This window comes from Megalops cyprinoides, chromosome 10 (assembly GCF_013368585.1).
Source record: "Megalops cyprinoides isolate fMegCyp1 chromosome 10, fMegCyp1.pri, whole genome shotgun sequence".
In the NCBI taxonomy this organism is placed as follows: Eukaryota; Metazoa; Chordata; class Actinopteri; order Elopiformes; family Megalopidae; genus Megalops; species Megalops cyprinoides.
In genome coordinates, this window is record NC_050592.1 from 5560044 (window position 1) to 5586499 (window position 26456).

The following is a 26456-nucleotide window of genomic DNA, read 5'->3' on the forward strand; positions in this document are numbered from 1 at the left end:
GGTACCCAGCAAGCCTTGGTGCTGCGGGCCTGGCCTCTTAAATGCCTGTCACTATTCACAGTTGCTTCTTTCTGCAATGGCATGGCGGGAGCCGGCGTCATTCTGGCATCTTCTATTTTTATTATTTTACATTTTCATCTGCTTTTGGAGCGAGAAATTCACCAGCAAACTCATTTAACCTGCAGTTGTGGGAAGGAACGACCCGGTTAATTATTAATATAAACGCTTTATCAATATTAAGAAAAAAATCCGTTTGGTTATGCTTGTGAAGACGTTTGTGCTCTGTGCTGTCGGTGTGTGGATTTTTATCAAGGCGTTTCTCTTTCTCTCTCTCTCTCAGTGTGTGTGTGTGTGTGTGTGTGTGTGTGTGTGTGTGTGTGTGCGCGCACGTTTCCACGCTGCTTTTGAACTGCTGGCAAACAAAAGGCGTCCATCTCGTTTGCCCTTTAAAGTGGACTGTGTGTGAAGGCGAGGAAATGAACTGCAGATTGAGTGCTACCTCACGTGGCCTCTCTGCTCCCGTCCCAGCCTCCCCCCCCCCGCCCCCCCCCCACAGGGAGGGCTGGCTGGGAGGGAGATGTCGAGGCTGGCCTAGACATGCCGGCTCTCTGGGTTCTGAGATTTGGAGGTCCCAGCTCCTCTGGCACAGTGCTGTGGAGACCAGAAGCTAAAGTTGGCCTCCTCAGGCACACGGACACAGAGGAGGTGACCACAGAGATGGCCAAGATGGTCGTTTCCCTTCTCATTTTCATCTGAGGAGTCTGAAGTCTAATATTGACAATTTGGTTGTTGGCTTGCCTGGTATGTACACACACACATGTATGTACATGTGTGTACACACACACACACACACACACACACACAAACACAAAAATGCAGGTCATGTGACTCGTGAAGCATGTAGGACATTTCCCATGGTGCCTCTCTGCGGATGGAGCTTAAACCCACTGGAGATAACCCCGTGCTGAAACGATGCCGTGCACTGAAACCCGTCTGTCTGTTTGACTGTCTTGTTTTGGCCTCTAACCCCCCCACGCTCACCCTACTTCTATCGTGCCATTTGCTCCTCCTCTCCACATCTGGGGCTCTCTCTGCAGGTAAGGGGACCCCCCCCTGTACTCACATTGCTTACCTCTTGCTCACAAATCCACTCTGGAGCGGGAGTCCAAACGGCATGCTGGCACTGTTGTAAATCCACACCGAAGAGGTGACATTGCGATCTCCCCACGGAGGACAGCACTAATGATAATAAACGGCTACAGCTCTAAAAAAACCGAAACCCAGCTCGCCGAGCTTGGCAGCTCGTCAGACATTCTGCGCCCGCTGGGGTTTTCAGGCCAAGGTCTAAGCACTTTGCAGTTGGCAGCTCGGCCGAGCCTCGGCAGGCCTGCGCAAGCGTGAGAACAGCGCCCTCTGTCTGCACTGCAGCGGCTCTGCACCTTCCTGTTTCAGTTTCTTCACCAGCCATTTTTCCTCTTGAAGGAGAGACTTTGGAACTGATGCAGTGGATGTTGGCGAAATCGAAGGAGCCAAAGGAAGAAAAGGAAGATGACTGGTTTGTGCTGCTGGAAAAACCTCTGTCAGGTACCCCACCTCTGCTTAAACTGTGCCCCTCCGCCCACCTTCAGAAAAAATCAACCAGCTCCCTTCACTTGCTGACAGTCAAACTAACCAGCTCCTGTGTGACTCCGGCAGTCACATGAAAAAATAAATCAGAGATGCTTTTATTTCTTGATAAGGTCCTCGGGTCAAGGACAAGCCGTGTGCTCCTGATTTTGTTTTTATAATCAGCAGACGATGGCAGCAGACTAGCGGTGTCGTGTGAAAACCTCCATTCTGAGCGTGCCTGTGGGTGTTAAGTTAACTGAGAATATTGTTTCTGCTTGTCAGTCATGCTCCCTGAGGAGGAAGATGATTGGTTTGTGTTATTGGACCGCCACCCTTCAGAGCCCTCCTTCCCCTCGCCAGGTACCCTGTCCCAAAACGACAACAAAAACCTCTCTCTCCCATGATCGGTACTCACACCAGCTTCATATTACTGGCAAACCGGCTTAACAGCAACTAAACCAAAGAGCTTTCGCAACAAAGTCATGATTTCTACCGGCATCATTCACAAGATGTAAGGCAGTTTATTTACTCATTTTAAAAAAATGAAGCTAAGTGGCTGAGTGTTGCACCACAGTGTCGCCCTCTGCTGGTCACATGGGTCTGCGCTTGTATTCTCAGGGATCTGCTGGCTTGTTTGTGTCAGTCACACCAATCATGTATGTTGGAGCCTGTACCAACGCTAGCTACACTTCCTCTGTGGTTGCAGTGAAGACTGTAGCTGAGAGGGAGAGTTGGGAGGAGATGGAGCCCACCACAGAGTGGGAGGAGAAGCTGACCACCATAGAGTGGGAGGAGAAGGCGCCCACCACAGAGTGGGAGGAGCAGCTGACCACCATAGAGCGGGAGGAGAAAGTGATCTCCACAGAGTGGGAGGAGAAGGTGATCACTGTAGAGTGGGAGGAGAAGGTGACCACCGTAGAGTGGGAGGAGAAGGTGACCACCACAGAGTGGGAGGAGAGGAGGCTGCAGCAGCCGCAGATTGAAGAGGAACCTGTGAATCTAGACCTCCCCCCTTCAGGTACCCTCTCCTCCCCACATACCCCCAAAAATGCTAAATGGCTGAGTGTTGAGCAGCTTTACCTGTGACTTAGTGGAATAGCCTGAGGGTTGTGTGTTTCTGTTTGTGCCAGTCACTCTGGTCAAGCCTGCTCCGGTCTCTCCAGGGGTAAGCGTAAGCCCTCTTGTGGTGGAGGAGACGATAGAACTGCGGCCACAGAAGACTGTGAGGATTGTGGAAGAGAGGACATTCGTGAAAGAGCTGGCGGCATCTGAGCCAAGGACGCAAAGAGCAAGGAGAGAGGAGCAAGACGACTGGTTTACGCTGTTTGACCACCCGTCATGGACCACCTTCGCGTACCCAGGTAGCCCACTTCCACCAGGTTTTTGCGAGTGTCCCCCCTCTCCACCCCTCCCAGTACTCACTGCTTACTCCGCAAGCTCATAGACAACGCGACCAACCAAACACCGCGTTTCCGACGCTTTCGTGCCTTTTATCCTTGGGATTTCGGGATTTTTGGCTTTAGGCTCGTGGATTTGCAAAATAAACATAACCGCTTTCTGCTGGTTCGGCCCATGTTTGGTTTGTTTTGCGACTATAGCAACATCGTCGCACCTCGCTTCTAACCAAAATCGCTTGTGAATAAAAAACAGCGCTGTAACCGCCTTAGGAGGAACGGTCTTGTGATTCCAGTACGTTCTGCGCAGAGCTTGCCTGCTTTTCGATCCCGACGGTGTGTTGCAGTAGTGGACTGTCAGCCTGAATGGGCTGCGATGGAGACCGCTCTTCTGCTTGTCCGCTCTCTGCTGTGTGTTGAAGCGGTGCTAACCACACCTCCGCAGCGAGCAGCTTCTTTGGGCCTGGCTGGTCTGGCCGGCTGTGGAAGCTCTAACGCGTTGACACTCTTTGCAGTGCGGTGGCAGGACGACTGGTTTCTGCTGCTGGACCGCACCCCCGCAGAGCCTGTGTCTGTACTCCCCTCCTTCCCTCCAGGTAAGCATCTGATGCACCACAGTGTCGCCCTCTGGTGGCCACAGAAGCCATGACCGCAGTTCCGGCGTAAACCCACAAATCAGCACTCTCGCGGGGTTGGTCATGATCTTATCTTCAGCCCTGTTGATGGTGGATTCTTTAGCTCTCGAATCTCTGTGGTCTATGAAGTGTTGAAATGTGTGTGTGTGCCCTCTGTGTGTTTTGTGAAAGATATGTGCTCATATTCTGAGGGTTGTGCTGGCTTGTTTGGAGCCTATACTGAAGTCAGCTACACTTCTTCTGTGGTTGCAGTGAAGACTGTAGCTGAGAGGGAGAGGTGGGAGGAGATGGAGCCCACCACAGAGTGGGAGGAGAAGGTAACCACCATAGAGTGGGAGGAGAAGGAGCCCACCACAGAGTGGGAGGAGAAGCTGACTACCATAGAGCGAGAGGAGAAGGTGACCACCATAGAACGGGAGGAGAAGGTGACCAACATAGAGTGGGAGGAGAGGAGGCTGCAGCAGCCACAGATTGAAGAGGAGCCTGTGAATCTAGACCAACCCCCTTCAGGTACCCTCTCCTCCCCACAGACCCCCAAAAACGCCAACCCCAACAAAGCTCCCATCATCCTGTCACTTGCTGCAGTTAGTCCAGAAGGCTTCAGTGTGTGAAGTAAAGTACGCTGGCCTGTGTGTGGTGGTCTGCGTAGCGCTGGCTGAAGATCACCTCGGTTGTCCGAATATCTGAGCCTTCACCCAGTAGGGTTCTGAAGGTGTCCCTTTGTGCCTCTCCAGCCGGCCCGTACGAGATCGTCCAGCCTGCTCCGGCCTCTCTGACTCCTGCTCTGGCGGTCACAGAGCGTGTGATGCGGCAGGCATGGCTGGGGGAAGATGATTGGTTCACACTGTTCGACCCTCCGTCATTGACCTCTTTCGCGTTCCCAGGTAGCTCAACTCCACCTGTTTTTTGCAAGCGTGTCCCCTTCCCCACCCTTCCTGCTACTCACCGCTTATTCTGCAAGCTCACAGTCAGCGCGACCAACCAAAACTCCACCAAACGCTTTTATCCCTTTTATTCTCTGGATTTTGGCTCTGAGGTTCATGGTTGTGCAGGATTTTTAGAAACATAACCACTTTCTGCTTATCCACCCCAGTTGATTTGTGTTGCAGCTGTGCCAACATCGTCTCTCCTCACAATGTTTCCCCCTTCCGATCACACAGCAGCTGCTTTAAGGTTCTGTGTCTAACAAAAATCGCTTATGGACAAAAAACAGCACCATAACAGCCTCAGGAAGAGCACTCTCATGTTTCTGGCATGTTCCGCACAGAGCACGCCTGACATCCGACCCTCACAGCGCACTACAGCAGTGGAACGTGACTGTAAATGGGCTACATTTGAGAAAGCTTGTCCGCTCATCCGCTCTCTGCTGTGTGTTGAAGCGGTGCTAACCACACCTCTGCAGCGAGCAGCTTCTTTGGGCCTGGCTGTTCCGGCCGGCTGTGGAAGCTCTAACGCGTTGACACTCTTTTCAGTGCGGTGGCAAGACGACTGGTTTCTGCTGCTGGACCGCACCCCCGCAGAGCCTGTGCCTGTACTGCCCTCCGTCCCTCCAGGTAAGCATCTGATGCACCACAGTGTCGCCCTCTGGTGGCCACAGAAGCCATGACCGCAGTTCAGGCGTAAACCCACAAATCAGCACTCTCGCGGGCTTGGTCATGATCTTATCTTCAGCCCTGTTGTTGGTAGATTCTTTAGCTCTTGAATTCTTCTTCCTCTGTGGTCTATGAAGTGTTGAAATGTGTGTGTGCCCTCTGTGTGTTTTGTGAAAGATATGTGCTCATATTCTGAGGGTTGTGCTGGCTTGTTTGGAGCCAATACTGAAGTCAGCTACACTTCGTCTGTGGTTGCAGTGAAGACTGTAGCTGAGAGGGAGAGATGGGAGGAGATGGAGCCCACCACAGAGTGGGAGGAGAAGGTGACCACTATAGAGTGGGAGGAGAAGGAGCCCACCACAGAGTGGGAGGAGAAGCTGACTACCATAGAGCGAGAGGAGAAGGTGACCATCATAGAACGGGAGGAGAAGGTGACCAACATAGAGTGGGATGAGAGGAGGCTGCAGCAGCCACAGATTGAAGAGGAGCCTGTGAATCTAGACCAACCCCCTTCAGGTACCCTCTCCTCCCCACAGACCCCCAAAAACGCCAACCCCAACAAAGCTCCCATCATCCTGTCACATGCTGCAGTTAGTCCAGAAGGCTTCAGTGTGTGAAGTAAAGCACGCTGGCCTGTGTGTGGTGGTCTGCGTAGCGCTGGCTGAACATCACCTCGGTTGTCCGAATATCTGAGCCTTCACCCAGTAGGGTTCTGAAGGTGTCCCTTCGTGCCTCCCCAGCCGGCCCGTACGAGATCGTCCAGCCTGCTCTGGCCTCTCCGGCGCCTGCCCCGGCGGTCACAGAGCATGTGACGCGGCAGGCACGGCCGGAGGAAGATGATTGGTTCACACTGTTTGACCATCCATCATGGATCCCCTTCTCTTTCCCAGGTAGCCCACCTCCACCTGGTTTTTTCGAGTGCTCCTTCCCTCCACCCCTCCCACTACTCACTGCTTACTGCGCAAGCTCACAGACGGTGTGACCAACCAAACAACGCATTTTAAACACTTTCGCTCCCTTTTTTTTATCCTCGAGATTTCATCTGTTAAACTCGGGGATGTGCAGGTTTTTAACAACGTAACCACCTTCTGCTTGTTCGGCCTACATCTGGTTTGTATTGCGACTGTAACGACTTTGTCATGCTTCCTCCTTCCCATTGTACAGCAGTCACACAAAGGTTCTGCATCTAACAAAAATCGCTTCTGAATAGAAAACGGCACAGTAACAGCCTCAGAAGGAACGCATTCATGTTTCCGACACGTTCCACGTGGAGCTTGCCTGCTTTTCAACCCTGACGGCACATTGCTGCAGAGGACCATAAACCCGACTGGGCTACGATGGAGAAAACTCTTCCGCTCATCCGCTCTCTGCTGTGTGTTGAAGCGGTGCTAACCACACCTCCTCAGAGAGCAGCTGCTTTGGGCCTGGCTGGTCTGGCCTGGCCGGCTGTGGAAGCTCTAACGCATTCACACTCTTTGCAGTGCGGTGGCAGGACGACTGGTTTCTGCTGCTGGACCGCACCCTCGCAGAGCCTGTGCCTGTACTGCCCTCCGTCCCTCCAGGTAAGCATCTTATGCACCACAGTGTCACCCTCTGGTGGCCACAGAAGCCATGACCGCAGTTCCGGCGTAAACCCACAAATCCGCACTGGGTAATGATCTTATCATTCAGCTCTTTTGACAGTGGACTCTTGAACTCTTGAATTTTTCTTCTGTGGTCTATGAAGTGTTGAAATGTGTGTGTGCCCGGTGTGTGTTCATCTGTTCTGTGTGTGTTTTGTGAAAGATGTGTGCTCATATTATGAGGGTTCTGCTGGCCTGTACCAACGCTAGCTACACTTCCTCTATGGTTGCAGTGAAGACTGTAGCTGAGAGGGAGAGGTGGGAGGAGATGGAGCCCACCACAGAGTGGGAGGAGAAGGTGACCACCATAGAGTGGGAGGAGAAGGCGCCCACCACAGAGTGGGAGGAGAAAGTGACCAACATAGAGCGGGAGGAGAGGGTGATCACTGTAGAGTGGGATGAGAGGAGGCTGCAGCAGCCGCAGATTGAAGAGGAACCTGTGAATATAGACCTCCCCCCTACAGGTACCCCCCCACATACCCCCAAAAAACGCCAACCCGAAAGAAGCTCCATCATTCTGTCACATGCTGCGACTAGACTAGAGAGCTTAGGCTGTATCGAATAAAGCATGCTGGCCTGTGTGTGTTGGGCGTCCAAACGTGGTTGGGCTTTCCCCCGGTGGGTTTCTGAAGGTGTCCCTGTGTGCCCCCCCCAGCCGTCCCGTACGAGATCGTCCAGCCCGCTCCGGCCTCTCCGGCGCCCGCCCCGGCGGTCACAGAGCGCATGACCCGGCAGGCGCGGCCGGAGGAAGATGATTGGTTCACACTGTTTGACCATCCGTCATGGATCCCCTTCGCTTTCCCAGGTAGCCCACCTCCACCTGGTTTTCCTGAGCCCTCCTTCCACCCGTCCCGCTACTCACCGCTTACCCCGCAAGCTCACAGACGGCGCAACCAACCAAACGCCACATTTCCGACGCTTTCGTGCTTTTCATTCCCTGGATTTTGGCTTTTAGGCTCGTGGATGCACAGCTTTTTTAAAAAAGTAACCACTTTCTGCTTGTTCGGCCCTCACCTGGTTTGTGTTGCGACTGTATCAACATCGTCATTCCTCGCAATGCTTCGCCCTTCCAATTAAGGTTCTGCATCTAACAAAAATCGCTTGTGGACAAAAAACAGCACCGTAACAGCCTCAGAAAGAGTGTTCTCATGCTTCTGGCACATTCCGCGCAGAGTGCACCTCCTTTTCAACCCTGACGGCGTGTTGCAGCAGCGGACTGTCAGCCTGAATGGGCTACGATGGAGAAAGCCCGTCCGCTCTCTGCTGTGTGTTGAAGCGGTGATAACTACACCTCCGCAGCGAGCAGCTTCTTTGGGCCTGGCTGTTCCGGCCGGCTGTTGAAGCTCTAACGCATTCACACTCTTTGCAGTGCGGTGGCAGGACGACTGGTTTCTGCTGCTGGACCGCACCCCTGCAGAACCCGCGCCTGTACTGCCCTCCGTCCCTCCAGGTAAGCATCTTATGCACCACAGTGTCGCCCTCTGCTGGTCACGGAAGCCATGACCGCAGTTCTGGCATAAACCCACAAATCCGCACTGGGTCATGATCTTATCATTCAGCTCTTTTGACAGTGGACTCTGGAACTCTTGAATTTTTCTTCTGTGGTCTATGAAGTGTTGAAATGTGTGTGTGCCCGGTGTGTGTTCATCTGTTCTGTGTGTGTTTTGTGAAAGATGTGTGCTCATATTCTGAGGGTTCTGCTGGCCTGTATCAACGTTATCTCTGTGGTTGCAGTGGAGACTGTAGCTGAGAGGGAGAGGTGGGAGGAGAAGCTGACCACCATAGAGTGGGAGGAGAAGGAGCCCACCACAGAGTGGGAGGAGCAGCTGACCACCATAGAGCGGGAGGAGAAGGTGATCACCGTAGAGTGGGAGGAGAGGAGGCTGCAGCAGCCACAGATGGAAGAGGAGCCTGTGATTCTAGACCTCCCCCCTACAGGTACCCCCAAAAACGCCAACCCCAAAGAAGGTCCCGTCATCTCGATGTATGGCGTGCCTAATCCAGGAAGCTTCAGCGTGTGGAATAACGCACGCGCGCCTGTGTGTGGCGTTTTGCGTAGCAGTGACTGAACGTCACGTTGGGTGTCCAAACGTGGTTGGGCTTTCCCCCGGTGGGTTTCTGAAGGTGTCCCTGTGTGCCTCCCTAGCCGTCCCGTACAAGATTGTCCAGCCCGTTCCGGCCTCTCTGGCGCCTGCCCCGGCGGTCACAGAGCGTGTGACGTGGCAGGCGCGGCTGGAGGAAGATGATTGGTTCACGCTGTTTGACCGTCCATCATGGACCCCCTTCGCTTTCCCAGGTAGCCCACCTCCACCTGGTTTTTGTGAGCGCCCCCCCCCCCCCTTCCCTACCCTTCCTGCTACTCACCGCTTACTCTGCAAGCTCACAGATGGCGTAACAAACAAAACAGTGCATTCTGAACGCTTTCACGCCTGTGGATTTCCGCTGTTGGACTCACGGATACGCAGGTTTTTAAAACATAACCACTTTCTGCTTGTTCGGCCCACAGTTGGTTTGTGTTGCGACAGTTCCATCATCGTCACTCCTCACACTGCTTCCCCCTTCCGATAAAGGTTCTGCGTCTAACAAAAATCGCTTGTGGACAAAAAAAAAAAAAACAGCATCGTAACAGCCTCGGAAGGAACGCTCTTGTGATTCCGGCACATTCCGCTCAGAGAGTGCCTGCTTTTCCGCCCTGACGGTAAGCTACAGCAAAGGACCTCGAGTCTGAATGCGCTACGATGGAGAAAGCTCGTCCACTCGTCCGTTTGTCTGCTCTCTGCTGTGTGATGAAGCGGTGATGACCGCACCACTGCAGCGAGATAACCGCACCTCTGCAGCGAGCAGCTTCTTTGGGCCTGGCTGTTCCGGCCGGCTGTGGAAGCTCTAACGCATTCACACTCTTTGCAGTACGGTGGCAGGACGACTGGTTTCTGCTGCTGGACCGCACCCCCGCAGAGCCTGTGTCTGTACTGCCCTCCTTCCCTCCAGGTAAGCATCTTATGCACCACAGTGTCACCCTCTGCTGGTCACGGAAGCCATGACCGCAATTCTGGCATAAACCCACAGATCTGGACTGTTACAGCCTGGGTAATGATGCTATCATTCAGCTCTTAGGATAGTGGATTTTTGAACTCTTGAGTTCTGCTTCCTCTGTGGTCTATGAAGTGTTGAAATGTGTCTGTGCCCAGTGAGAGTACAGCTGTTCTGTGTGTTTTGTGAAAGATCTTTGTATCGCGGTTGTTGGTCTTTTGTACTTGTGTGTGTTTGTGTGTGTGTAAGTGAGAGTGCGTGTGTGTGAGATATTGTCTTGTTGCCATGGGGATGTGTGTGTGCCATAGAACTGGGATAGAGTCTTCCAGTATGGCAGGATTGAGCACTCGTTCTGACCCCGCCCCTCCCCACGTGTCTCTCTGATCGCAGCGGTTGTGGTGACCCCCGACAGGGCTGCCCGCCCGGTCAGCGCCCCGGTCATCTCCCCCGTGGCCCTGGCGGAAGCCGGCATTCCCATCGCCACCCCCGTGCCCCGCGCCTCCACCCCCACCACCCGCCCGGCTCGCATCGAGGAGAAGAAGGTGGAGGTGAAGGCGGAGATCCGGTCGGTGGAGCCCCCCAAACCGGAGCCTGTGCCGGAGGTCAAGGTACTGCGCACCAGCCTGTAGGGGGCAGCACTGGGGCAGCTCACTGGAGCACTGCAGGGATTCTGTGAGACATGAGAACAGCACAGAGCCTTACTGTGGAGTATAACACTGCAGTGTTGTTACAGGGAGTTACTGAAAGCCAGAGATGTGGAGAACATGCGTCCCTGTAGAATATAGCACTGTGATCTTGAAAGCAGCCCAAACCAGGACTGTTCCCCATAATGCTGTCATGTGATACAATGCCATGAAATATCAGAAGCTCAGTGACTGTGGAAATTTTTATAGTTATTGTATGTCTGAACAAAGAACCAATTATGTGCATGCAGGGATTGCATGCTATTACCTCACGATTGCAATAGACTCGAGTATCTCAGAGCTGGTCCCGGAGGGATCCACACTAATAGGAGGGCCATCTCTCCTCAGATAATTAATGACCCACGGACTGGAAGGAGTAGATAAGTGCTTTAATTGAGCTGATTTATCTGCTAAACCGAGTGTATACATGACCAGACAGGGAGGACGTCTCCTGGACTGCGGCCCTCTGGGAGGGAGATACGCAATCAGTCATTGGTCTCCCTTTGTCCTGTCGCTGGCAGGGGTGGGCAGTGCTGTGCTCCCTCTCTGTCTGGAGGGGCGGAGACTGCGCTTTTTTTTTGGCGGGAAGGACCAATCAGGTTATTTGTAGTGCTCCGTCAGGGGTGTGACTCTTCTCTGCTCACTCAGGCAGAGTGATTTGCTATAAAATGCTCTGGATAGTTTTAGCACTCTGCTTTATTGATATGTCATGGATATTAATACACTTACAGCATGAGTATGTTTGGATATGCATATGGTTAGAACATTGTTGAGTATTTTAATAACTGTCAGTTGTAGTAAATGTTGGGATTGTGTCTCAGCATGGCATGTCAGGAAAAGGTAAATATCAGGATATGGCACACATCATAAGGCACATAACGATAATCTCTTATGCAACAATATATCCCCACACGCATGCAGTTGCTTAGATGTATGTTAGATCACTGTCTAGATGTAAAGTCTTCACTGTACCAAACAGTTAAAAGTTGTGACAGTCATTGACTGACAGATTGACTTGGTTATTTCATCCTCACCCATAATTTAACACAGATTACAGTAACTCTGTTATAATGAAATGTAAGCGTAAGCGTTAGTACTCTTTGAAGAGAACAAGATTGATTGAGTGGAGTTACTCAAGTGACAGTAATACTTGAGCAGTTACGGTAATAAACCCTGGGTTTTATTAAATGTCTTTGTCCTCTCTCCGGGTGGCAGTGTAGCAAACTGTTAAGCAGCAGGGCCTGTAACCAGAGGGTTGCTGGTTCGATTCCCTACTGGGGCTGCTAGAGTACCATAGGGCTTAGGGGGTTAAGATAACTTAACTTAACCCACAATTGTCTCAGTAGATATCCAGCTTTATAAATGGGTGACCTGAAAATAGCAACCTGTGTAAGTCACTCTGGATAAGAGCGTCTGCTACATGATGATGTAATGGTTGGTTGGGCCTTCTGGTGCGTGTGGGTGTGGCCTGGCACATTTAGCTCCGCCCAGGCCCAGGTAGCGACAATCACGACAAGGCTTCAGTAAAGCATGTGGCTCAGCTGTTCCCCTAAACCCTGATTGGAGCTCTCGTTGGCGGTAAGTACAGCGTCTCCGCCCCCCGGCTGAACTGTGTCTGTGCCGCTGTAGGCGGCAGCGAGGAGGGAGCGGAGGGACGCCCCCACGGTCACGGCCACCAATGGGGAGAGGAAGGCGCAGGTTTGTGTCCCGTGATTGGCTAGAGGAGGGGGGAGGGAGGTAGGGGGGGGGTCAGCGAGAGGCGAGGGGCGCTAACCTGTGCTTCCCTTTCTCTTCCCTCCCCCTGGGGACTGGAAGTTGCCCCGGGTGGACGCGGAGCCAGTGCGAATGAGGAAGGTTAGCTCTCCGGCCGCCCCCTTTCGGCCCGTGCTTTAGGAGTCACCGCATTCACCCCCACCACCCCCACCATGCCGCACCCCCTTTCATTTACTCTCCTTAATTCCCCTTTTAGTGTGTCCCCACCCGCCCCTCCCTGGAAGAGACAGTACACTGTTCACTGTTGCTGTCACTCGTCCTGTTCATTTACCTCCCCCCTCCCTCGGCTGTTTCTTCACACACTTTCATATGAGTGGCTGCCACGTCTGTCTGTCACGCTGTTCTGACGAGGGTCAGGTGGCACGTGATGTCACAGGAAGTTGTTGCATTGGCTGCCGCAGACAGGGTGAGATTGGTTAGTCTGGGAACCTGTCCAGAGATGCAAGATGATGATTATTCTTTTTTTTTTTTTCCTTTGGTAGTAGAGTGGAAGCAGGGACTTATTTGATAATGTTCTCCTGTGCGTGTGCGCACACTCACAAACACACACACACACACACACACACACACACACACACGCACAAACACACAGTGGATTTACCTGCTGTTGTTGAAACAACATATAACAGATAATGAACAACAGATGTCTAAATTACCCAGGCTTCCTACCTGGAGAATTCTACGGGATCTTCAGAACCTTACCTAATGTTCTGTCCTCTGAGCCAGTCAAGCGAGGCGGGGCTGTCTGTTTTGAGCCTGTGATTGGTGGTCCCTGCGGTGTGACTCCCTCTCCTGCAGTGAAGCCTGTCCCTCACACCTACACACAGCTGGCTTCCAGATTACGCAATCTCATGGGGCCTTTGCACACCTCACTCACTGTTTACAGGGGCCTGGTGCTGACAGAATTCAGCCATTAATATCAATCAATTATATAAACACAGTTGCATTTTAACTTGACTTATAGATGAGGTTGATAATTTTTGAGAACACTGTGAAAGTTATCAAGTTCATGTTTTAAAGCTTACAGTGATGGTAATGTTTTTGCCTTACTTTAACTTTGAGAGAACTGTTTTTGAACATGTGTCCACCATATTTTGGATATTGTTACTGTTATTACTGTAATTAATGTTTTCTGCAAATTGCATACCCCAGATGTACTGCATTGTGGGTGGCGATTGTGGCTGAAATCAAGTGAAGTTCTTAATGAAAACTTAACTCAACCTCGTAACTAACTTGGCTCACCTTCTGGCTGTTGGAGGACATCAGAATGCTTTTATTTTAAGTTTGCCTGGCCTGTCACTGCATGTTTGCATCCAGATGTCAGAAACTCATGTGTGATGCCACAGCACAAGCGCAGCGCCGAAGAACTACTCCTAACGTGCAGGTGTTCCACGGGGTTCTGATGACGTGCATAAAACAGAATACTGTCTCTTTTTATCCCGCACCATTCCTTCACCCTCACCCCACCCAACCCCTCACTGCCTGCGGTTACCTGCCTGGTCACCCCACCCCCATCACCCCTGACCCCTGACCTCTGACCCCCGAGGCCTCTGCATTCTCTCCCGGGCTCAAGGTCACCCTGCACTTGGACCATGCTTGGCTGCACCTCCTGTAGTAGGCATGGTTTCATTCGTCGCCTGTCACGTCTGTCACCGACCGCAAGCCAAACAGTTACAAAGAACAAAGCTGCCACAAGAGTAGCACCTAGAAAACAAACTGATTTGTTTTTTCTTTTCTTTTTTTTTTTTTTTGTTCTTTTCTATTCTTCACAGAAAAGAGCTAAGAAAATTGAGGGTGAAACTATTTATATCAGACATAGCAATTTAATGTTGGAGGTTTGTATGGACTTTGGAGCTGTCTGTCACTAGCAGTGTGTCTCTTCTTGCTCTTTGACTGTTTGCTGCTGCATGACTTGCATGAGATGATTCTGGAACTTTCCTTTGCCCAGCGTTGGTTATTTGTTTGCCCATGCATCAACGTAGCTGGACAGAACATAACCCCCCCCCAGGCCTTGACCGCTTCTCTTCCTTTTTGCCATTTACGCATCAGTCCTAATCCCAGTACCCGCTTCTGTTTGAGTGGACTTCTCCATCTCTCAGCTGCTTATTGCAAAATATATGATTGGGAGTATGTTCCTCATCTCCGGGTCTCCTACAGAGCCTGGGCTTCACAGCCAGAGAAAGGACATTCTGTCCTCATCTGTTAGTTTTTATCCATTTGGTTTATTTTGTTTTATTTCTTTTTATTTTTGCTTTTAAAAATCCGTTTCAGCAGAGCTCTGTGGCCTTTTGATGCAACAGAATGTTCAGGTCTAACGAACCATTGGTTCCCCTTTTTAACCAGCATGAAACTGAACCAGTCCTTAACAAACTCAAAACTGTTTCAGAAAGTCCAGCACGCACATTTGAATAGGATGGTGCTTTGTTTTGGTTATGTACCCCCTCTCCCCTCCCAGCAACCTTCCTTTTCTGCCAGTATATATGATTTTTGCCCACCCCTCCCTACCCCGCCCCCCCCTTCCCTGAATGCGTAACTCTGCTACCCCGGTCCTCAAAGTTAGGACATGTGACGCCTGACAGTATTTACCTAAAGGCGTGGCCACATGGTCCACACTGTCCATAATGCTCTCTGACAGACTTTACTGAGGGGGCAAAATGGTCTTTTCCTAATGCAGAACAGGGATTATGTTCCAAACCAAAACCTACTCCCATCAACCACCCTGATGACTCATCGTTTCTCAGTCCCTGTCAGCGGTTGGCATTGTGCTGTGGGACTGATCACAGATCAGTATTGCTGAGAGGAGAGAGGCGCTAGCCTCATAATTCCCTCCTAAGGTAGCAACAGTCCCCTCTGTGCTGCAAGGACACAGAGCCCTCCCGGTCACACACACAGCCTACAGTGACATCACCGAGTTCTAGAACAAAGCTGCGTCATCTTACCCTCTGTTTACCATAAATCATCTTTCAGATTGCAGTTAGGCGAGGCAGTGTGTGTTAGTGTAAAATAGGCTATGCTAGAATTCGTTGTGGTGTGAAGATAAGTGTATTGTACAGCAGTAGTTCAAGAAACAGGAAATGGGTCAAGTTTGCTGTAATTACGGAACACAGGTGCTATGTCTTTTGAAGCAGTTGTAGGTTTATCCCAAAGCCCTTGGTATCCCTGACCGCTGAACTTCCCAGTCATATATTTCTGCAGAAAGGGTTTACACCAAACAGGCTAATGCCGCTGCTTTTGACGCTGCCACCATCCTAGCATTGCCATCATCCGACTGCATTCTGCCATCTTCCATGGAAATCAGCCTCAGAGACTGCATCTGCCATGTCCGTCTCCTGTCCTGTCGGCTAATGCGCTCTCGCTCTCTCGCTCTCTCTCGCTCTCTCGCTCTCTCTCGCTCTCTGTCCCTCTCTCGCTCTCTGTCCCTCTCTCGCTCTCTCTCTCTCTCTCGCTCTCTGTCCCTCTCTCTCTCTCTCTCTCTCTCTCTCTCTCTCTCTCTCTCTCTCTCTCTCTCTCGCTCTCGCTCTCTGGCCCTGACTGTGCTCTCGTTTGGTTTAGCTGCTCGATTCTCTGAACGGTTTTCCCTCTGCGCTGCTGCAGGCCTGGTATGAGGGGGTGCATTCACAAGAGGAGCACTGCGTTCCCGGCGCACTGTAGAAGAGCAGCCCTGAGCCACAGTTCTGGCTCTCTCCAAACTCTCAGTCTCAGTGATCTGAGGATAAATTCTGCAGCACCCCTCCTTAATGGATACACCCCCAGGACTCCTCCCGTACAGTGCTCTGAGGGGCCTCCTGCCTCCAGGTTTGGGGGCGTGCGGGCGAGCCCCCTCGGGGGTGTACGGGAGAACTCTTCAGCTGTGCCCGCAGTACCTGCTGCTCCTCGGAACGCCAGTGAAACGCTCTAGCCCTTTGTTGCAGAGACAGTGCCGAAGCAGAGTGCTGTACCCAGCATGCACTGCAGCAGTGGAGGAAAGGAAGGGTGGGCAGCAACGTGTCACCGCTGTGATATAGTGCTGCCGCTCATTAGAGCCAGAATCCAAGGGCAGGCTGGCTCGCTGCGAGTTTTTCCGGCCATTGATATTGAAGGACAGCGTAACCGGAGCTGGAAGGGGGCTCATTCTGTAATTTGGAATGCCAGGGCCCCAGGTGCATCATGGGAGAGCATTACTGGCGTTGGGTGAGCAGCGCAGAGGAGGACTTGCTTTAGTGGCAGTTGGTTGGTGCAGTGATGGAGCTTCCCTTTGTTTTACAGAGCCGATCTGTCGCTTTCGCTTTGAGTGTAAAGGGAAGCCGTACGCTGCTTGCACTGTATTGCTTAAGTTTTAAAAAAGGATGTAAGAGATACTGACACACTTTCTTTATATCCCCAAATCCCTGCCCTCTCCCTGTCCTGGTCTCCAACACCCCACCAACCACTCTCCCTGGACCCTCCCCCTCTCCTCTTCACTTCTCCCCTCCTCTGTCCTTTTATTCCGTCTCTCCTCATTCTCTCTGTACCTTGGTTTCTTCTTCATACCCCATCCTACTGCATCTTTATGTCCCATCCACTTTTATCTTGGTCTTGCCATATATCTCCTCCTGTTTCCTCCCTCTCTCCACCCACTCTCTCCTCTGCCCCCCCCCCCCCTTCCCCTCGGCCCTTCCCCCCCGCCCCCGCCCCCCAGGACCTGGATAAGACTCAGGATGAGATAATGCGGCACCATGCCAGCATCAGCGAGCTAAAGAGGAACTTCATGGAGTCTGTGCCCGAGCCGAGGCCCAGCGAGTGGGACAAGCGGCTGTCCACCCACTCGCCCTTCCGCACCATCAGCATCAACGGCCAGCTCCAGCCTGGCGCAGACGGGGTGAGTCCGGCGACGCTCCGGGCCCGATGGCAGCTGCACCACGCCACATCACCACTCACACCTCCCCTGAAAACAAAAAAAAAAAAAAAAGAAAAGAAGCAAAGCGTTCCGCATTATTCATGTAGCATTGCCTCTCCACGCTTGTCTCTTCTCTAGCCACCTCTGGACTGACTTGCTGTGGAGACGGGCAACACTTTTTGCATGTTGAAATAGTGCATTAGGCTCCCCTAGCCGGCGCAGATCGCTATAACAGATCTTCGGCTTCCTCCAAACACAACCCAACCACCCCCCGACCCCCACACCCCCCCCTACCCACTTGCTCCAGGAGATTTGAGGGCCCTCACAGCGGGTCTCTGGTACTGTAAGACGGTGTCGCAGAAGGTCCCCAGAGCTTTGTGTGTCAGCTGGACACCTTTGAGTGTCTGGGAATGCTTTGATCAGGGTCCTGCAATTTGCAGAGAGCTCTCAGTCTCTAGCAGACTGCCCAACGCTCTACTCACAAGCTCATCGCCATCGTAGCGATTTTGAAGAGGCTACAGAGGAGCGTCCCAATTGTGTCTGCACACAGCTGGACCCCCTCGATGTCGTCCCATATAGCTGTCCCTTACAGTGCTGCAGGGCTCATTAACCGCAGTGGGAGAACGGAGTAGTGCCAGGCTTGATACAGTAGATTTGTAATAGGCAGTAAGTGTTGTGTCCACATGGTGGCACCATTGCCACAATAAAGGATAGTTGTGTTTTCTGGCTTCGAGCACCGGCATGGTCAGAATGATTTGTTGGCGCTGTACATTAGTATGTTGATGATTAGTTGATACGGGCAGATAAGGTGAGGTTCCGTGATAAAAGAGCGCTTCCTTAACCCACCAATGAGCACAGCGGGAGCTGGCTGGTGACATCCAATCAGCAGCCAAGGAATGTGACCAAAGCTCTGGGGCACCCCGCTGGTTGAGATCCTGTTAAGGCCTTGGCGTGGAAACGCGTCCCAGGTTTTGTGCATTGCTGGTACTGGTCAGTGGGGCTGGTGTTCCGGTTCCATGGGGTTGCTGGAGCTGGATGAGAGCCGCAGTGCTGACTGCTCCCTAACAGGATGCTGGTTGTTTGCCCTGAGCTGTTGTAAGTCATGCTTGTAGAGGATTTTCAGGCTAAAATCGTTGAACGCCACGAATGTGTGAAATCGCTTTGTTACGTGCATGGGAGTAATGTAAGAATATAAATGGAAAACCGCAGATCCCTTACATAAACCTCCGCCTCTACGCCTGGTGTGTGGTGAGCGTTTTCGGTACGGCGCATTGGTGGTGGTGTTTGAGGTGATTCACCCTGCCCCCTCATCGTAAAGCACTTTGGTGTCTGGGAAAGGCCCTGTATGAGTGCAGGCCAGTGTTAGTGCTGTGATTACCACCGTATGTGCTGAGCCCCCTCCATTTGCATCATTGAGGGTGTTGAGAGATTGCGGGTGAACGTGTTGGCATAAAACGTACCCAGCTCTCCATATGCATGCAGTACCAGCGCATGTTCTCTCCTGTAAATGTGTCCCTGACCTCTCTAGCTATTTCGTTTGTCATTGGGCATCTGCTGTTTTTGTGGAGACGGAATTGCTAGATTGCTTTTACAGTGTTTGGGGAAACGGCTTTGTCCAGTGTGAACGCACAGCTCTTGCACACAAACGCCTGTCTGACCTTATCGAGTTGTCCTGTCTCTGAAGCCCCCCCCACCCCCCCACCAAGCCTGCTGTGTGTGTGTTTACAGACCTGCTTCCTTCCCTTCTCTCTGTCTGCCTAAACTCAGTGAATATGGGTACGTGTGTCTGTGTGCGTGTGTGTGTGCGCGCGTGTGCGTGTGTGTGTGCGTGTGCGCAGGTGAAGACGCCTACCTTCCCGGCGGCGCGCAGAGCGGGGTGTGGCGTCGCAGAGGTAAAGGTACTCTAACCGTGAGCTGCTAACGCATTGGAAATCGCTGCAGAAAGGAGAAGAAGGGCGTTTCTTTTCTGCGGGAGGCGGAGAAAAGAAAGGCGTGCGCTGGCGGCAGCGGCGGCAGATCGCTCCGGGCTGCGGCTCTGGCACTGACCCCTCCCCCCCATCCCCCGCTGGGTTTGCGCTCTTGAGATGGGCTCATCGAAAGTGCCAACATCCACACGGCCCCTCCCCCCCCTTCCCCCCACCCCCCGCCGCAATTCCTCCAATGGCTACTCTGGGCTTGGACTCTGCTTGTTGCGACTGGCATGGCTAGCTGGACCTGAGAGCGAAGCTGCATGACTCTGTGGTGACGTTTCTGATGCGTATTTGTTCATAAAAAAAAATATATATATATATATATATATATATGTATGTATACATATGTGGAGAGCCTGAAGAAGGACAAAGAATGACTCTCCCTCAGGAGTAAGGAATAACTGACCCCTCTTCTTCTCCATGTCGTTGTCTTTTTCCCCTCTCCCTCTCCCCCTCTCTTCTCTCCTTCATCGGTGGCTTTGTTCTGTGTTCCCTCTGTCTTTCTCTCCCTCTTTTTACCTTCTGTACCTCTCCCCACACCGTCCCTCCTTTTCTTGTATTTTTCCTTTTATCTTTTCCTTGTTTTTTTTTTTTTTTTTTGTTTTTTTTTTCTCGAAAGTCCTGTTCCGGCAGTCTGTGTCCCAGAACCCCTCCCCCCGCCCCGCCATTGTCCCCAGCCTCCCCCGGCTCTGGGGTGTGCAAAGATGCCCCTCCGTGCCAGCCCGGCGACCCCAACCACTTCATCCGCCTCAGCCAGCTCCGCGCCCAGTTCTTCCTCTCCTAAAGCAAGCGGGAGCCAGGCTTGAGTGTCCTCGGGCGGTGGGGGGAGGGGGGGGGGTCTCAGCGTGGTAGACATGGCGGCTGTGTCCTCTGGGTGCTCCAGGCAGCCCTGTAGTCTTTCTGTGCCCGTAGGCTTCTTCCACCAAAGAGCAAATTCAGACCCACAGTGGACCAGCAGCCCACTTCAAAGAATTTAACCTTGGTCAAATCCCTCACCCCTGTTGTAAATATCTGCATGGGTTTCTTTCCAAACACTGTGTTGTTTTTTCCTCACCTAGCCTCACCACCTTTGACCTTTGACCTTTGACCTGTGAGGAACGGTTTAGCTCTCAATAAATAGTGTTTCTTTCTTATCTTCATCTTTTTTTTTTGATAAACCTGGATACACGATCAGTGACAAAAAGAACGCCTTCCCTGATCAAAACGGCAGAATATTCCACCATTTCCAGTGCCTCCTGACACTCAAGCCTGGCCAAAATCTGAGACCCACTGTTCACTGCCTGGCGTTTGAACCAGGAGCCAAAGCCTTGCCTGACTGTGTAGACCCTCTCCATGTAGGAATGGAGGAAAATGTTTCCATTCTCCCCTCTTTCCTAACAAGCTGTTCACACCTTGCCATAATGGTAGGACTTTCCCATTGGATATAATGTTTACAGAGCACAGCCAGACATACAGTGGGCACCCACCCATCGCCGCCCCCTGGTGGTGAGACTGGCGCACAGTGGTGGTCCGGCCAGTCCGAACCAGCAGAGTTTTTACGGGTCTCACGTGTCTCAGGTGCTAACGATGTCGGGTAATCTCAAATAAGTCTCCGTCAAAAGGTTTACGCTGTCGTCCTGCCATCAGCCATTAGAGAGTCAGGAAATCGACTATCGAAAACATAACAAAAATCAAAAAGTGCCTTCTCCATCTGGCCGGTGGACTCAAATCCCTAAAAACTCAGAAGGACGATGCCGCTACTTCCTGGAGTTCGGCCTAGCCGCCACTGCTGTGCGCGCCCACCTGATGGGGAGGGGGTAGGACCCCCCCTGTATCCGACAGAGCGCACGAGTCATCCCCACCCCCCCCGGCTACATTCTGCCAGCAGTCTGCAAACCACTGCCAGCACAGAATAAGGTACAGAGCATCAGAGGCGACAGCGGCAAGGAGGAACCACAGTGACAGGAGCTGAAAGATGCTAGCTTTAGCCGTGAAACTGGCTCCGTGAACACAGAGACTTACTGTCATCTCTGGCCACTTATTCTTTATTTAGAGGGGCTTTCAATTTCTGTCCCTTATAATCAGCTTAGAAGGAACGTTTAGGGAGAAAAAATCCCTAGAAACAATTAGCTTTTTTTAAAGCCAAATGAACAGTTTGTCCAGAGGAAAAAAAAAAAGCCAGACCAAAAAAGAAAAGAACAAAGTCTTAAGAGTTAGAACAGCCAGAACGGATATTGAACAAAGCATGTTATTTGGCACCACCTTTGCACACTCCCATGTTCCTCCCCCTCTCTCTCAGCCCCCCTCCCCTTCCCAAACCACCCCCCCCCCCCTTGTTTGTGTCCATTATCTCCCACATGTTCATCGCTCTCTGTCTTTCTTGGTCTTCTGTCACGAAACACAGCCGAAGGGACGTCCTATGTTAGTGCAGGAAGAAGAGCAGATCAGGGCTCGGGGGATCCCTGCCCCTGGGGGACCTCCGCTCCCGAAGGAGGAGGAGGAGGAGGTGGTGGATGAGGTGCAGGGGCGTCCTTTCAAGGTCTCCATCGTCATGCCCGAGGAGACCAAGCCCTGCCAGCTGTACCCCATGAAGCTCCAGCGTCCCCGCGTCTCCTTCCTCCTGTCCTGCTTACTGGTGATGGCTGTGACTTTGTGGTGGATGCTGTTCGTATGAGGGCCCATTTCGGGGGAGGTGGGTGGGGGGGGGTGGGGGGGGGGGGGGGGGGGGGGGGGGGGGGGGGGGGGGGCGGGGGAGGGAGTATACCACCCTCCTGCCTGATGTGACCTGTTCAGCAGCGGCGCCTCCATTTGCCGTAGGCTCTGTCCTTTCAGCTTTCAGAGAAAGAGAGCGAGAGTTTTTCCCCTTTTAAAAAAAAAAAAAACAAAAAAAACCCCAGAAGTTTTCCTCCTCAGTGTTCATCCTTTTCCTTTTGTCCTGCCTTTCCCTTTTTGTCATGTGCATTTTCTGGCATGGGATCGATGAGAATGGGACCCCCAACTTCCTGTTTCCTCCCGTTTCTCCAGTCTTCTGATACTGCTGCCCCCCCCCATGCCCCGCCCTCTCTGTCCCCCTACCTCCACCTACGTAGAACAAAGACTTCGACTGACGGTGTCATACCCACGTGGCAGACAGCACTCCTATACGGCAGCTCTCTCGCTGTTGCTGTTGGGAACTGATCAACGTTCTTTGGACACGAAAGCCGGTTTGCCGCAAACCTTCTTGCTTTGTGCTGGCCTCTTACAGTTGCCACGTAGTGTTTTCTGAACTTTCTGGTTGAAGGGGGAACGCTACCTGGTGTTTTGTAACTGCTCTGGGTGTACTTGCACAGTCCTGTGGCTTGCAAGGGACTGTTTCTTTTGTTGATGGTGTTTTTGTTTTGTTTTTCCTCACAACTCTTCTCTTGTGCAACTCTTCTCCTCCGGTCGATACTGCTCACACTGAGTATGTGTCTTTGCTGGGTGGCTGTAAGACCAGCCATTCTGAACCGACCAATGAGCAAAGACACTCTGCCTTTCCACGGGGTGGGTCAGAGTAAGAACCCTTATTATGAGGAGAGAAACATCTCTGCCCTTAACAGCAGTGGTGAAATGCTTGCATGAAATACAATCTACATATGATTCAGTGGCAATCATTGACCAGTAAGAGGTCTGGGTGTGGACTACCTGACTTATTCAGAGCCTTTATTGTTTAACATGGTAAGAACTGCTGTTTTGACTTTTGTAAATCTGACACCCCTGAATAACGTGCAGGAAATCAGTACATCATAAAATACTACATGACTGCTATGGTGCCAGTGGTTTCATAAGTATGAACCGGACAACAAAACACTAAGAATTACAGTAATAGAAATGAGTATTTGTGAAACATTTTTATTTTCTGTTATTACCCTTGTTGGAGTAGGCACTAAGGAAATTTTGTAGTGTTGCACTATATTGCATTAGGCCTTACATGTATGCTGTTTTGACACTGAAGCATAGTGAAACTGTTTACTCTAAACAGGAAAAAAAAATGCTAAAACACCAACAGATGGAGACTTAATTGCATTTTGCAGTATGTAATCTAATCATACCAGATGTGACAATCAGAATTTTTTCCCTGTGAGAGGAAAAATGCCCTTTTTTGGGGGGGAGTTAGCCTGCTGGAGTAGCTCCGGATGGTGCTCCATCACAGCCACATGGTGCATGCAGCAAAGCTAACGCACACTTTGGTTAACATATGGGTGCTCATGCTCACAAGACTGGCAGCCGCAATGCACCATGGGTACGCCAGCTGAACTAGGGACGTGTCAGAACGGTTCTGCTCAAAGTAGACATGGAGCCCAGAGCTGTGCCCATGGTGGGAGTCAGAGAGGGGTCACTCAGACCTAGACCCGTCTGTTTAAGATTAGTCACGTGCACCTCTCCCCCAAAGCACCTCCTAAACATGTTTACCGGAGACACTAAGTGAGTGCATCGACAGAACTGCCTTCCCCTACTGCGCCACCAGGGTGGCAGTCTCCTCTTCTTACCACATGCACCGGCTCTGTGGCCCTGGTGCTTTGTATACTCTACACACTCTGAGTCACTCACGGGGACAAGCTAATGCTGTTTACACTTTGTTTTACTTTATCCTTCTTTTCAGTGGTTTTAACTATTTTTTTAACTTAACTATTTTACTTTAGATAGTTTATTTGATGTTGTTTATTGATTACACCAAAAAGTAATTTTTATTTTAGTTTTGTTTATAATGTGGTTACTTTGTATTATGTTGAGACATAGCCAGTTGGTTTGTGTAGTGTTTGTCGATTATCTTTTTGCAGGTGTAATGTGTACTGTGGTGACTGAAGTTGTAGTCACAGTGTCATGTTTTTGATTACCAAACACTAGAAAAGACGAGGAAAGACTGAATTTGGGACCTGGGAACGATGAACCTTCCTTGTTTGTTCCTCTTTGTTTTAGCATGTGTGTGCTGTTTAAATCTGTACATATATTACCCTGGGTTTCACTTGGTTCGACCTGTGGTAGTGGGGAGGGGGGGGGGGGGGTGTTTGTGGGTCATCTGGGAAGGGTTACTGTGGCACCTTGATAAATGGACGTTATACTAAAAATTTGTCAGCAGACTACCATTCCTCTTTTTCTTCTCTCTTGCCCAAAGATAACACTTCTTCAGCCCCATTTGAGTCAAATTGCGATGTCACTTTAACAAGAGCTCACTGGGCAGTTTGCCAGGCAGTTCTGCACATGAACCAGGCAGCCCTGTAGGTACAGAATGAATGAAAACCTGTTGCACAACAAGTGCCACCAGTATCGAAAGTCCCATAGACTAATCTAACACTTCTTGTGTTGAGGGAGCATTCTCTCAACATTGCTGCAACGTTGCTGCAACATTGCTGCAAAGTTGCGCCCATGTGAAGGTGAAAGGAACACTGAGAGTCAGATGCGGTGGCGCCATCTCTGTCTTCTGGTCTTGTAGTCTCCTTATTTGATCCTTATTTGGCCCCCCAGATCCACTGCAGTAGCCTGGGGAGGCCGGAAACATGTCCTAATTACGTGTTGGTTCATTTCAGCCTGTTATTCCCGCTTAGAACTTTTATTTCCAGCTCAGTCATCCTCCCGGTTTCTCGGAGGTGCAGTCTAATCGTTAAGTGCTCCGCTTTAATATCCAGCTCTGTGAGAAGGTTGCTCTCCGCTCAACGCAGTGATCCTCTGGGAGAGGTTTGTCACGTCGTTCGCTTTTCTGGCCCTGAAATCAACTTGACAGCCGAAACAGAATGTGCATATTTGCTTAACCTCCTTCCCCTCCCAGCCCCGCCCCCGTAAAAAAGAGAAGCATAAAAAAAATATTGAACAGATTTTTTTTTTTTTGGTTTGAGCCTGAAGATGAGGGATTGAAATGCAAATTGGAGTAATTTATTGATGCCTCCAATTTGCATAATCTGCATATCTGAGGAGCTGAGTGTTGGTAATTGTTGCACTCAGATCCTGTTGGGTGCCTGCAGCTTACGGGTGCATCTTCATGCCCGGTGGGGGGGGGGGGGGGGGGGGGGGGGCGCGTGTGTGTGGGGGGGCGGGGGGTCTCGTATGTCAAGGCTTACTGTTGGACGGCAACAAGATAAGATTGCCAGGATATAAACAAGTGCCTGGAAGTGGCCAAACCACAGGAATGTTAGCTTTTTTTCCTTTCAGCTGTTTATTTATTCTCTGGCACTGTTGTGTTGGAGAAACTCCTTAATGGTTTGTTCACATAAGCTGCTGCTTTGTGTCAATCTGGAATCATCGTTCCAAAACCCCCAAGGACCCCAGTCAGCCCCCCACCCCCCTTGCATTAATGTGTGTTTTGTAAAGCTTGTTCCTTAATTTCATTCATGCTCATGTCTGCCCCCTTGTGGATGTGTCCTGTGCTTCTGTCTCTAGAGCGTGTGTGCTACGGCGGTAAGGAAAAGTTTAAACAGTAGCTTACTGAGGGAGGCACCTAGCGACACCAACCAAGGCAACGGTGTCCCGGGCCCATCGACTTGTCAAGGTGATGAGGGGGCGGAGTCAGGGGATGAGGCGGAGGAGGAGGAGTCGGAGCTTAGCGGGGAACATCCTCCCGAGCCAGACAGCCAAGTGGAACAGGCCGCAAAAGCCAGCCATCTTCCCGAGCCGCACAGCCCAGCAAAGTGCCCGCTGTCTGGCATTGAGGAGGAAGACAACCTCCCTTTAGCAGAAACAGAGCGGCCAGTGGGGGTTATCGGAGCATCCCCTGCCTCGTATTTTGTGAGCGAGGGTCCTTACCTCATACGCTGCTTCCAGGTAGAACATTTGCCCGTTCTCCTCTCGTTATTGAGAAGTCCTTTCTTTGCTTCCCCCTCCTGTGTGATTCCAAGGGCTAGAGGGAAGCGCTCTTGAAACTCTGCAGCGGGGTGTAGCTACCCAGCACTCCCCTGGCTCTGACTGACACTCACTGATGATTGGTAGGTCAGTCGTTGATACTGATTAAGACCAATCAAGGCTTTGCATGTCCAACCTGCTGCAGAAGTGGTGTGAGGTGGCGGTCGGTGGGAACACCTGCACTTTCCTGGCTCTTCATCTGCGGTGATGGCGGTCTGGTGGTGGTGGAGGCAGAGCATCGTCTCCCACCAGGTGCATTCTGGGAAGGAGCATGAGTGATTCATTCCTTCCCTCTGACAATGATGTGCTCTCTGTCTCGTCTCTCTCTCTTGGTGTGGGAGAAACTCTTCTTCTGAGCTTGGGGGTTCTGGTTTCCACCAATCCTCTGGCCTGTCTCTGGGGAATACGCGGTCTGTGATGGGAAGAATGGCCGAGCTGAAGCCCCGTCACATGGTTTGCTCAC

At 51.5% G+C, this 26456-nt stretch overlaps 1 protein-coding gene across 5 annotated transcripts in view; it reads left to right on the forward strand.

Moving 5' to 3' along the window:
• Window positions 1–26456, forward strand: part of epb41b (erythrocyte membrane protein band 4.1b) — a 62914-nt gene that overhangs the window by 30570 nt on the left and 5888 nt on the right. For 2 of the 5 annotated variants that reach the window (XM_036539073.1, XM_036539074.1), the window contains exons 10-15: window positions 10272–10489; window positions 12194–12262; window positions 12380–12418; window positions 14110–14172; window positions 16995–17174; window positions 25535–25915. In XM_036539073.1, coding sequence (XP_036394966.1) covers window positions 10272–10489; window positions 12194–12262; window positions 12380–12418; window positions 14110–14172; window positions 16995–17174; window positions 25535–25915 — 950 coding nt within the window. Of the gene's footprint in view, window positions 1–10271; window positions 10490–12193; window positions 12263–12379; window positions 12419–14109; window positions 14173–16994; window positions 17175–19781; window positions 21464–25534; window positions 25916–26456 lie in introns of those variants that run through there. The other 3 variants (XM_036539077.1, XM_036539076.1, XM_036539075.1) reach the window with 3 other exon arrangements.